Source organism: Botryllus schlosseri, chromosome 14 (assembly GCF_051294905.1).
Source record: "Botryllus schlosseri isolate E-star chromosome 14, Bs_hap1, whole genome shotgun sequence".
In the NCBI taxonomy this organism is placed as follows: domain Eukaryota; kingdom Metazoa; phylum Chordata; class Ascidiacea; order Stolidobranchia; family Styelidae; genus Botryllus; species Botryllus schlosseri.
The window spans coordinates 22,483,222-22,496,653 of NC_137249.1; the positions used below are offsets into that span (position 1 = coordinate 22,483,222).

At 39.1% G+C, this 13,432-nt stretch overlaps 2 protein-coding genes across 2 annotated transcripts in view; both read left to right on the forward strand.

The window, feature by feature from the left end:
- The window catches only part of LOC145456519 (protein arginine N-methyltransferase 1-like), a 340,886-nt gene that overhangs the window by 271,229 nt on the left and 56,225 nt on the right, over window positions 1–13,432 (forward strand). The window lies entirely within an intron of this gene.
- On the forward strand, window positions 6,134–10,278 carry LOC145456529 (uncharacterized). The gene is made up of 3 exons (XM_080334669.1): window positions 6,134–6,396; window positions 8,779–8,912; window positions 9,869–10,278. The coding sequence occupies exons 1-3, from the start codon at window positions 6,287–6,289 to the stop codon at window positions 9,958–9,960; spliced, it is 336 nt and encodes a 111-aa protein (XP_080190795.1). The 5' UTR covers window positions 6,134–6,286; the 3' UTR covers window positions 9,961–10,278.

Here is a 13,432-nt window from a genome sequence, read left to right on the forward strand (position 1 = left end):
ATTGCAATAATGTCCTACAACTACGTATCAAGTTTCGAGTTGGGATTCAATGTTAAGCATGGTAATTCCGTTATTAAAGTTGGCTATGTATGGGTACGTGCTATACGCTCCCGCAAAACAGATGTACGCAAAAAGTCGAAGTAGAGCCGCGTTAGTTTTAAAGTTGTTCCATCATGAAATGTGTGATGGGATTTGGTATGGTCGTTGTTATAATGTCCTATAACCGCGTACCAACTTTCAAGAATGGGTATTCAATGTTTAACACGGTAATTCTGCTATTAAAATTGACTATGTATAGGTATATGCTATGTTCACGCAAAACAGATATGCGTAAAAGTCGGTATTCGACTGCGTTAGTTTTAAAGGTGTTCCATCATTAGATGTGTGATGAAATTTAGCATGGTGCATTGCCATAATGTCCTACAACTACGTATCAAGTTTAGAGTTGGGATTCAATGTTAAGCATGGTAGTTCCGTTATTAAAGTTGACTATGTAAGGTGGGAATTCAATGTTTAGCATGGTAATTCTGCTAATAAAATTGACTATGTATAGGATGCTATGTTCACGCAAAACAGATATGCGTAAAAGTCGGTAGTCGACTGCGTTAGTTTTAAAAGTTTTCCATCATTAGATGTGTGATGAAATTTAGCATGGGCATTGCCATAATGTCCTACAACTGCGTATCAAGTTTAGAGTTGGGATTCAATGTTAAGCATGATAATTCCGTTATTAAAGTAGACTATGTATAGGTAGGCTACGTGCTATACGCTCCCGCAAAACAGATGTACGCAAAAATGTCGATGTAGAGCCGCGTTAATTTTAAAGTTGTTCCATTATGAAATGCGTGAGGGAATTTGGTATGCTGCATAATCACAATGTCCTACAACTACGTACCAAGTTTCAAGGTGAGGAGTCACATATTAGCATGGTAATTCCGTTATTAAAGCTGACTATGTACAGGTACACGCTACCGAAAACAGATTTAGGCAAAAGTTGCTAAAGAACTGCGTTAGTTTTAAAGTTGTTCCATCATGAAATGTGTGATGAAATTTGGTATGGTGCATAATCACAATGTCCTAGAGGTCATTTAGATACCTAAGCTACTTCAAAATTAGTACTCGAGTATTTGCCGCAATTATACTACCAGATAGTTATAGCCAGAGGGATTCGATGGTGACGTACTTGTATAATACACATTTTGGAGAGATTAAGTAAAGCAATGATCTCAGATAAATCCATTAAATTAAGCTAGAAGTAGCTATTTACGAAGAAAGTTAGCATTCTAGGTCTATACTTCTGCTACTTTGGTATTCTGATGGAGTGCAAGTACTTGTTTACTTATCAACTTTGAAGGCTAGCGCAGTTTGTGGTGTGATACTTTCACGTTATTTAAAAACTCGATTCTCGAAACTTGTTGCTTGTACGATTTATCGCTGGTGTCTAAAGGGTTAGGAACGATTTTTAATGTAGTTACACATTCTAGTTGTTTTGATGTAAGAAAAAAATCATTCGATAACTCGATACAACTAGTTAACACGCGTTGATGTAACTTTCCTCATTTGTATGCATAGCCTACGCGAAATTGGTTACCGAATTTTTCGATTAGTTTATATTCCGAATTTTATTTAAAACTGAAACTGTTAAGTACGACTAAAAGTGTTATAAAATGTGAAAAAGTGTACAAGTCGAATTATTATTATGTCATGAATAAGCAGTTTACAAATTCACACGAATTTTCTTGTTGCGTTCCGGGATAAAATGTAATTTTTCGCTCTTTTTTATTTTTTTATTAAAATTAGTATTCATTTTACAAAAACGTCGTGTAAAGGTAAAGTACTTGTACATTTCGTAGTGCAGAAGTATAAGTTTTTAAACTATTAACTTGACAAAATTTTCAGAATAGCAACTTAATATTCAGTGTAACGCTACTCGCAGTATAAGTGTAACAGTTTAAAAGTAGTTTTCTATATACCTTACAAAATTGCATAGTCTACGCGAAATTGGTTACTGAGGGAGCTAATTTTGTAAATAGCAACAACATAGTCAGATTTATACTTGTTCCGTATACGCAATATTTGTATAACATGATATTTGAAGGCGGAGAACTAACGAAATACAAAAATAGCAAAAATAAATCGAAAATTTGCGTAGTCCTACCATGCAATATTTGAGTTTTACAAATTACCCTCGAAGTGAACCAGCATGTTGGATATTATCGAAACGATTTCTCATGTCGCGTTCCGGGATAAAATGTACTTTTTCGCTCTTTTTTATTTTTTAATAAAATTAGTATTCATTTTACAAAAAACGTCGTGTAAACGTAAAGTACTTGTACATTTCGTAGTGCTCAAGTATAAGTTTTTTCCGTAAAGTCTGTCTTGCATTTAGTTGTCAGCACTGAAAGCAAGCAAAGTTTGTGATATTTGCACAAGATCGAAATTTTTACACTACACGCTTATCTTATGTCGAAAACATAAGTTAGTTAACAATATTTCGAATCGTGGGTATGAATAATTTTTAAAAAACCTAAATATGCCGCATCCAAACTTCGTAAATTTTTTCGATTAGTTTTTTCGTTTCTATTTACTTTAAAAGACTCATTCATACCTCGAATCTACGTGAACACTTGTTCATTGGAACTTAAGTCCAACGCCAAAAGCTCTACTTTACAAAATTTTCGGAGTACCGACTTTTTGGGTAAATTCTGTGATGAGCTTAGTCACTAATTCTGAAAGCAAGCAAAGTTTGTGGTATTTGATCAACATGGAAATTCATCCACTTTGCGTTTAGGTTATGTTGAAAACATGAGTAACTTAACAACATTTCGACTCATAGGTGTGGATAATTTAAAGTACATAGTATTAAAGTCAATAATGCATCGGTCGCAATTCTGCTCGAATACAAGTACAAGTAGAGATTTCAAAGTAAGTAAGTGGTTATGTTCGTAGACTAACTCCACTTCTACGTAACGATTTTTCAGTAAGTAGTTATGTTTCTAGGCTAATTTTACTTCTATTTAACGGGTTTTCATAGAAATTTGCTTACTTTTATAACTTTATATTTTGTGAAGTAGAGAGTAGTTTAAGGCTATGTTTGTCTAACCTTGACGAGTGCTATTGTCACACTCGATCACCGTCTTTACATCATGGCTATCCCAATGATGTTGAATAAATTTACGGCTTCAGAACGCGCTAATTAGACCTAATCGTTATAACGCTGGGGTTCGCGTACAGGCATCGGAAGTATTTGTATAATTAAAGTCCTGCGAATCGCACGCCTGCGGCTATAGTTCGTTCGATTATTTTCGCTTGGGATTCGCGTATATGCTACTAAGCTGTTACGACTTTAGAAAATTATACAAGACTATTAGGAACGCGCACATGCTAGTGATTTGTTTTCGTAGCTCCGAACTTGAGAATCGCTTGCCCGCGTCTAATGAAAATAAGTCGTAAAATGTGGAGGCTGCAGAGACCGTAACTTGTATACATAAAATCAAGTTTAAAAATATGGACGGATGAGCTATCTCTGACCAATAGAGTAATATAACTGCCTATAGTTTAGTGGGGTATTACTATAATGTATATCCAAACAATCGTTGCAGACTCTGAATGTTACCTAGGTCCTTATCACAAAAAATCATGCATCAGAAGCGTAGGGAATAATAGTATCAAGTAGCAGCGCTCAAAATCGCATTTTATATTAAAAGTTCTAAATACACATAATAGATTAGCGTTTGACTACGTTACAAGGGATTAATATTATCAAGTCGCATTCGAGTAATTAATTAATTTCGCTGTAAAACCAAGCATAGTTCAACGTTGATGAGTGTATTGCTCATATTATTCGCGAAAATATATAGCCTAGTCCTAAATACACATAAGAGAATATCTGTGGAAAATGTCAGCTAACGTATAATACACGAAAAGTCGGTCTAGTGCTATGGTAATTATATTATGAGAGAGTTTACATTCTAAATAGCCCGAGGGCCTGCAACAAAGTTCCTTAGCCTCACTACTCCCTTCCTCCCACAAAAATACCCATGATTTGTGGAAATCGGCACTTCGGCGTCGACCATTACCGTGCCACGACGCACCAAGACATATGAACTTATAGGCCATGTAACATGCGACTCCGAGAAGTGTGACAGAACGATTAGCAGCGAGAAGACAATGGCCGAAAATGACAGCCCTTGTGCTGACCGAAAACTTCGATGTATATACAAATACATATATGTTTAATTGTCCGTAGGTGCCTAAATCTCAAATCTCAAATCTCAAATTCATAATCAAATCCATAAACTATACAAACGGAGTTACGATCGAACATCCCGACCAGTATTCTTCTCCGGTACTAGTGCGTTCAGAATTTTTGAGAAGGGTCCTCTTATTCGGATCTCAAATTATGGTAACGCTAATTCATACCAACATGATTGCGATTATCATACACCTGTATTTACTTCGAGCCTCTTCTCAATAAGAAGAATATAAATAAGGTTAAATTTAATTGATGCATTGTTACCAATCCTTGGCCAACTCCATGTTCCGGTGTTTTGGGCCAAACTATACTTTTTGGAAAGAGTTATTTGCGTCCTTGGTATTTCGCTAATGAGAAGAGACACACGTAAATCATGAAATTAGTATACCTTAAACGATGGTAGTTTAAAATATGGAGAGAACTTTTCTAATACTGCTTGAAACCAGTCCAACGGATTATATATAGATCGACCCTTCGTTTCATTGAATTAGATACGATACAATTGCACAATACATATCCCTCGAAAGGCTTTCCTGTTTATGCCGATAATCGGCTATTCATTAAGATCGCTAATTGTGCGATTTTATCCACTTATTACAGTCATAAATTATCGCTAAGATAAAACCGGATATAACGTTCTAAAAATCAGGGGAACCGAAGGAAGAGGAAGTCATGGTATTTCCCCGAGGCCGACGTTCGGAATATAGCATATTAGTCTAAAAACCGTACGGCTTTGTAATTACAACGATAATCATAATAATTATCTCTGAAACCAAGTGGCATGTCGTCATTCTCCTTCATCGAAAAGGTATGCTAATTCGATGTTTTGTTCGATTGTGCTTATGAATTTACATATTCGACCACGTATATATGGCGGCCAATATGAAAATGGTTTTATACTATATCGCTAGCTGGGTACAATTTCATCACTTTACGGTATAAACGTGCAGTATTGAAAGTGGGGTACTAACACAATAGAGAAGAATGCTATCTGAGATATCCGTGAAGTATGTGCATGCGAAGCTTTTGCTAATTCTTCATGCTGAAGTGTGTTTAAAACGAGCAATGCTTCACCGGACTACGTGGCGATGACATATGACGCCCGAAACGACCAACGAGTTATGCTATTGGTAGAGAATGCAGCTTCTTTGTTGCTGGTGCGATCGGGGTCATACCAAAGACTATAGCTATAAAACGAATAGCCGCGGCTTCCTCGCTAGGTGCTCGTCAATCAGTGAGTGACAAAGCAAGATAGTTGTTTCTGATTGCTGATACCCTTACGTCTCTTAACATATCCACTATCAAACCAAGAGCTTCAACGCCAGCACGTGATAAAACCTTCGTTTCGATTACTTACTACACGGAATATGTACGTAACTGAATTCTTCTGAACGCAAGTAGATCCATTTGCAATGCAGTCAGAAAGAGACGGGTGATTTCTAAATCTGGCCGCATCTTGCATGGCACTTTGCAAGCATATTTCACCTAAAATAGCGTAAACGACGTTGAAGCTCTGTCGATGGCATGAAGAATAAATGACTTAACTTGCCGATGCCAATTCTGACTTTTGAATGAAGTGTATTGTCATGGACGTAGGTTCAAGTTGTAGATGTTGGATCGAGAAGCCGGAAATACGGTTTCTAAACGTCGATATATGGTACAATAGATTTCGGAATGGAAATGCTTGAATTCAGCCGGTATGATATTCGCTCTAGTTTTGATATGTTCGGAGCGGCTGTAGGCCTGGTTCATGATATAAATCGCGTGAGACGGACTTATATCACGGAAGCGTCGTCATTTAAATTTCACTCAATAGTGAGTGAATTAGCATTCGATTTCATTGGTTAATAATTCCAATTTGTAATTTATAACTTTACATGGGCAGCAACTTCACCCCTGCTATTACATCACGATCATATTATTACATACTGGTTAAAAATATACCGTTGTAACATATTCTTTCATTCACAGAATTGATATAAATTGTGTGACATCATATTTAATTGAAGCCTTTGGATTCGAGGAAGCATCATGAATTTCACGATCTTATTCACTTTGACTGTGATTGCTACATGCGCCTTTATTTCTGTATATGAATGCGCCAGAACGACGAGCAGAAGAAAAATGCAGTCCCGGGGAGGGTCAGTGGCCTATTTATATTAGTATTTTCCAGTCCTGTTGTATGAGATAGAATTTTAGAACACACTTTGGGATCGAGAACTATCGCGTACTGTGTTTACTCTTTTTGCGACATCGCACTCAACTTAACGTTGGCGATCAAGCAAATGATTTTACTGATTCATGTTATGTTATCTACAGAAACTTAACCTTGTTAGCATATAACAGTGTTGGGATCAAGTCACTACCTTCGAGTCACGAGTCATCTCGAGTCATTGCACATTTTGACTCGAGTCAAGTCAAGTCAATCGATTTTCGAAGGTGACTCGAGTCAAGTCAAGTCACTAGTTTTTCGGAGGTGACTCGAGTCAAGTCGAGTCAAGTCAAGTCAAGTCAAGTCACGAGTCAAGTCACAATTCAAGTCAAATTGAATTTCCGAAGTATGAGTGATCAACTGATCATTCAAAGGCATTACATTTTGCTACCTGTGCTAAAGGCAGATTAATTGGCCATTTATCTGCAACCAAATAACGAATATAAAATGAAATATACATACATAAATTCGTTGCATCGCTCACGCACACGTATAACTGCTAATAAAATACGTCAGTAACTGTATAGCTACATCAGAGATGTCAAACATACGGCCGACCAAATGATTTCATCCGGCTCGTGAAGCAATTCTGAGTATAGATTGAAAAATGCGTGTATTTTATCCAGCACACTTCTCGAATTTGTATAGTAAGAAATACTTTTAATAAATATTCCTTCAAGATAACAAATGTCGAGTATGTTCATAGGCCACAGTATAGCCACCCGACAGCGGAGTTGTGATATATAGTCATCGTCAGAAGCAAATCGCTGACACTGACACCCAATTCCGAGAATGCGAAAAAGTGCATATATTGTGTTAAGAGTTGGTAATATTTTGGAATCATTTGACTGGTGCGGCCCGCGAGTGATCTGAATATTCGAATTCGGCCCGCGACGTCAGTTGAGTTTGACGACTTTGAGCTACATGCTGCATTCTGTTAATATCAGCCAAAATAGAGGACGAAATACGAAGCCTCGAGAAGTTGAAGAAATTGATATCGCACAATCCACTAACTATCAACACATCCGTGAGAATATAAACGCATACACCATATTCGTTCGATTTAAATCATACAACAGGGTTGGTAAAGGTGAGCGCTGTGCAATGTAAGGACAGAGCCGTCTAATAAACAGCGATACGTTGCTATATACCAGTGGTTCCCAACCGGGGGAAAATTTTGGAATTTTAGGGGGGAGTCTGGCTTAATTTTTTTAGGGGGAATCTGGCTTTGGCAATGTATCGGAAGATACATTGGGTTCACAAGGTTTTTAGATTTTTATGGTGTAGAACTGTTCAGTAGAATTTAGTTCTTTACAACCGTATGATTTTTGGCGGATTTCAAGCTAGGTGTATGTTTAACACTTTAAATGCCTTCCGCAGATATTACATCCCCTGATACAGTGAGGCTCATGAGACAATTTCATTGGGTCCGCGACAGCCTCTCGACCAAACTGCTGCTAAGCGGGAAAACGTCAAGCCGCTAGTGAATTCAGCACAAGGCCGCTAGTGAAATTGTTCAACTTTTAGGCCAACGGCTAACGTGAAAAACATACCAAATTCATCGATTCAACTCAAGCCCATAGCAAGCGGACTTGGTGATTTATTTTCGTCAGCAGCTACCCGACTGGTCAAAATCAGGTCAAATTTGACTGTACTCTACCAAAGTTTAGTGCTGTCCGCATTCGCCATAGTTCGGACATATCTGAATATGTTTGGCCATTAATTGCTCAGTCAACAAATGGTTGCGCGTTAAAAAGCACATTTTTTTAGACACAGGCAAATTTTTCATAGGGGGGAATTTTAGCTCAATTATCGGCCAAGGAGGGCACGAGACGAAAAAGGTTGGGAACCACTGCTATATACTATTAGATTAATCCACCACTACTACTACGATAACGCAAGCTCTGGTCATTTCGTTTGCGGTCAGTTTATTTGTGATGTAACAATGGAGGATCAGTGAAATGTACAATCAGTGAATGACTGGTTGCTCTCACAAGTGACACTGGCGTATCGTGAATAATCCGAATATGCACAAGATACAGTCATTTAATCGACACCGTTTACTTGATGACTTGAAATTGACTCGAAAAATTTGCTCCGAGTCACGAGTCAATCCACATTTTTGAAGCGCCGAGTCAAGTCATTTTTGCAAAGTGACTCGAGTCAAGTCAAGTCACACGAAAAAGTTGACTCGAGTCATCCCAACACTGGCATATAATAATGCGTTTCTGTAGTCTGTTAAGTAGCGATACGAGAGAAATTTCCAGCATGACCGTACTATGTATAATCTAGTAACATTTTATCTTTTCAGATATGTTTCCAAGGTGTTGACGAGATGCAAATTAGTCATGAAGATGAAGTGTATGCGGTATTTGGGAAAATGCGTTAAGAGCACCTGGAGAGGGAAAAGAAGCATTGATTCGGATGCTAAAACTTCGTTATCAGGTAAAACAAATTCACGAAATACACCTTGCCTATCCAGCCGGGCTATCAGTGATAGGATGCGCAATGCGCATGTATCCATTATGGGTGATGTCCAACTGAGCTCGACTCGTAAAGGTCAGGTATTGCTACTTGTCAACAAAGCCATGGGAGCAGTTAAGGGAAAATATAGAATAAAAGTGCTTCACTGCCCAAGTCAATATGGCGGTATCCATCGCTGATGAAACTAGACAAGTATAGACGTATGTTCTTTCTTTTCGGAACGACATGCCAGTCTGTCTTTATTATGTCGAGAGAAGTAAACCATTGTCGCATCAAATATCTAATTAATTCACCTTAACACGTCGTTGAATGGAATCTTACTCAGTGTCGGCATATGCAGCCTAAATCTGAGCCCGAGTAATTATGCCTACCACATATGTTCCGTTATTTGAAAACAAGGTCGGTATTTGATTGGGAATACGAACTACTCCACGTTGGTGATATAGTATGACTGAAATAGCGTATTGAAATTCCGAAATGCCGATGAGATCTAAAACGAATTATCACAGACCATACCACGTTCTATGTCGATTCAACCAGTTAAAGTTGAAGCCTGTACAAACCGTAGTAGTTTGTACTACTAAGGTTTGTACAGGCTTCAACTTTAACTGGTTGAATCAATATAGAACGAGGTGGTATGCTCGTGCTGTCGTTACAGGGGCTGTCGGAACTTGGAATTACTGGTACGAATTAATTACGCTGCTGTAAACCATTTTGATGAAGATGTGTTGACCTAGTGTGGAGACAATGTCCCATGCTCACTACAGATAATATTTTGTCTCATTAGAATTCTCCGCTGACCGTATACGTTTCTGTGAGAATAAGCTATGGTAACCACCAGTCACATTTAGCTACGCTTGCGTTGAAAGCGGCATCTCACTTGTTTTTATCAATAGCAACATTCGTTGTCTGTTCAGGTCACAAGAAGATGTTGTTCGTGCGCAGGAGAATGGCCTGGAGGACTAGGATCGGTATAAACTGCGCTACATGTCGCGCCTGCATGTCTTGAGCGAATACTAATACTGTATATCGGAAGGAAGTATTGCGACCTAGCCAAAGAAGATATATACTTCGCATCGAAGTTTTTGTAAAACATGCTTACCACTCCTATGGAGATCTTTATATTAATGAATTTATGTTACAATTTAATATATTTCACTGTAATTTTTGGTGAATTCGCAGTATTAATTACGCAACAGTGTTCACATTTAACACGCTTCTTCTTTTGTTACTAATTCGTTACAATACCGCTGAGAGAAATGAAATTGTGAACTTTATTATCATTATTTCTATTAATATATTTTTATTCGCAGTAAACCCGGTAAATAGTAAATACACATACAATCCGGAGAGTCACCTGTCCCCTAAGAACATTGTCGAGATTGAAGTAATTTACAGTTAGATTGCAGAATTGCGGTAGAGGATGAAGTGATAGTACATTCAACAGTGCATGATTTCGTAGCTTACAAGAACAATTCGACTCTTCATTAGAAAATGGGTAACGTGTTTGTTCGGGTGTGAGGTGCAGCACACTCTCAGCGAAAAAAGTGTCGACTCAAACCAGTGTACCACCCGTGATCTACGGTTGTGAATGTACACCCGTGGTAGACGAAAACACAGTAAAAATCAAACAAAACAATTTAATCCGAATGATACTTGCACGTAGGGACGTAGTAAGGCAGGGGCAGCCAACCTTTTCGGGCAAAGGGTCGCATGATATTTTCGAATCATTGCGCGGGTCACTTGAATGTTGAGTTTTGGAGACCTTTCTTTAGTCGTCCGATAGGAGCGAACCGGATTACGTAGCGATGAAAGCAAGACTTATATTCTACGCATCGAAATCTATGAAAAATTATGTGATGAAAAGTCAGCGTGTATATAGTGCACTCATGAACTAGCCGCGCCAAGCGTGAAAATGTTCAAGGTTAATGAATGAGCTCGGCTAATACTAATGTCACTTGCATATATTGTGGGTCGCCTCTGTATGCCGCCGGGCTCATTTTGGCAAGTACAGGATTATTCGGCGCTCAGACAGATAAATATCGAAGATTTCGGCGTAGATGAGTCTATCATTTTGAGCAAATGTTTCATCGTCAACCATTTTTCTGCAAGTGCAGACGCAAAGTCTGATGTTGAACGACAACTTCTCTCATAATTGCGAGTATTGTCAGACTCAATTCGTTAAATTTTCAGAAGGGGTACTAAAAGAAAGAAATTGAGTGACAATAAATCGCGCGAGATGCTTAGAAAAATATCAAGTCAAATAAATCCAACTCGAAACATTCTACTCTGTGGTCATATACGAAGATCTACTAAAATGTGACTGGCCCCTGACTACGCCAAGGCGTCGGGGCTGATAGAGTCATCAACATCCAAAATTTCGCGGTCAACCTAATCAAATTTCTGGTTGACCTTGCACGATAAATTGCTCTGAGTAATTCTCTGTTTCCGCGTACCGTTGGAGTGTGAATACCCACTCTGCACACTCTCTTCGCTGAGAGTGCAGTTATGGTCCTGGCTATCCAGGGGTTCTCAACCTGGGGGGCGCGCCTCCCTTGGGGGGGCGTGAAACATCTGAAGGGGGTCGCGAAAAAGCGGTCATCTGAAAAAAAATTCGCGCTCCGCGAGATTTACCTCCAATACACACGTGTTTCTCCCTATATAGACCTAATTTCATATTTTTTATTCTCTCATCAGCATTCATAACCGACCATGCCACCAAACAATCTGTTGGGGTTGCTAGCATCCCAGTTGGATTTTGTGATATGACGATAAGGGGGGGGGGCGCATCTAAAAAAAGGTTGAGAACCACTGCTATAGACCTATGTGTAGATAATATTTCCGTGTGATAAAACGACATAAAGGGTACATCGTAACTGTAACTTAACCATATAATATTCTTTGTGGCATGTGAGGCAGATGAATATCGTTGAAGCACTTGAGTATCAGCTGCTTTCAAAATGCACCGTGAACGTCTGGCTCTGATATTGACTTGTGCCTTACTCAGTGTTTCCCAAACTTTTCGAGCTACCGCCCCCTGGACAACGAAAAAAGTGCCCGCGCCCCCCCGACATCCCCTCACCACGCCTAATTCATGAAACTAAAGTTGTTGTTCTTCATTTATCACAGCTAATAATGAGACGGATAAATCTGGTATATTATCATCATTTCCGCGTCATATTGAGTGTTAGTTTTGATAAGAACAATCTTATTCTAAAATTTCCAGTGTCCACGTTCCGTCCATGTCGGTTTCTGTTGTCAGTCAGAAACTTGTTCACGGCACTGAAAACAAGTCCTATCAAATATGAGCGGGGGGAGCAACGACGAAAAAGTCAACCAGATTCCGGTGACAGTATTTCTATTTGATTCAATTGCGTATTCAGCACGAATGATTGGAGATATAGAACTTTGGGCTGAACTCCAAATTGTTCTACAATACAATTTATCCAGCTCCTCAATCATTTCATGCTCGAGAACTTAACAGACTGAATTGATTATCGAGTGAGCAATTTCTAATTGGAAAATATCTTGGAATCAGATCACCATATCCTCGTGCAATTTTATGAGATGATTGATTTATATTTCTTCATCAAAAACGCATATTAGAGCTGGACCGGTAGCTCATGCTAGCTTGAGAATTGGAACAGTTCACGTGTCGCAAAATTTCGGCGAAATATCACGAGCGTATCACCAAATCCAGACAGTTCCATTTTCAGCTTTATCCGGTTTCATCATTACTAAGAACGGATATATTCTACTCATAAATTTCGGCAAATATGCCAGTCAAGTAGACGCGATATCGTTTCTCACAACAGAACGCCGTTTCTTAGGCCACGGTCGCAGCATTGTGGAAATCTACGATCGTTCGAAACAGAGAATAAAATCACGCAAGACAGTTTCTCGTAAAAAGTCATCACACCTTGCAGTGAGAAATAACTGCTCAACTGCTTCGTAGTTCTCACAGCACATAATGAACCGCAGGCTTTTCAGGGATATATTGCCGACTGCTAAATTAGTCCATTGACGAGCAGGATCAACAATAGAGTAACAATAGACTTTATCGGTACAGCTGAATAAATAGACGCGGGCGACCCTAAATTGACCTGACGGAATCGATTCCGCATTACTGCGAATTTAGCTGCTTTATTTATCAATCGTTTCAACCCCACGCAGCAGTTTCCTTCTGAACCTACACCGCTCCCATATTCTCTCAGCCCCCCCCCCCTACCGTCCAATTTTATATCCACCACCTCCCCCCAATCGCCCATTTCATGGCCACTGGCCAGCGCTTCCTTCACGCTCTCGAACGCCCCCAGGGGGCGCTGGCGACCACTTTGGGAACCAATGGTCTAACTCATGAGCTTTGCGCGAATGGACTGAAATGGGTTCAATGAAAATGGGTTTAAACCCGGGTTCTACCTGTTTTCGAGGTGTCGAATGCTGCTCTGGACTCCTTATCACCGACGCCACTGCAACTGAAA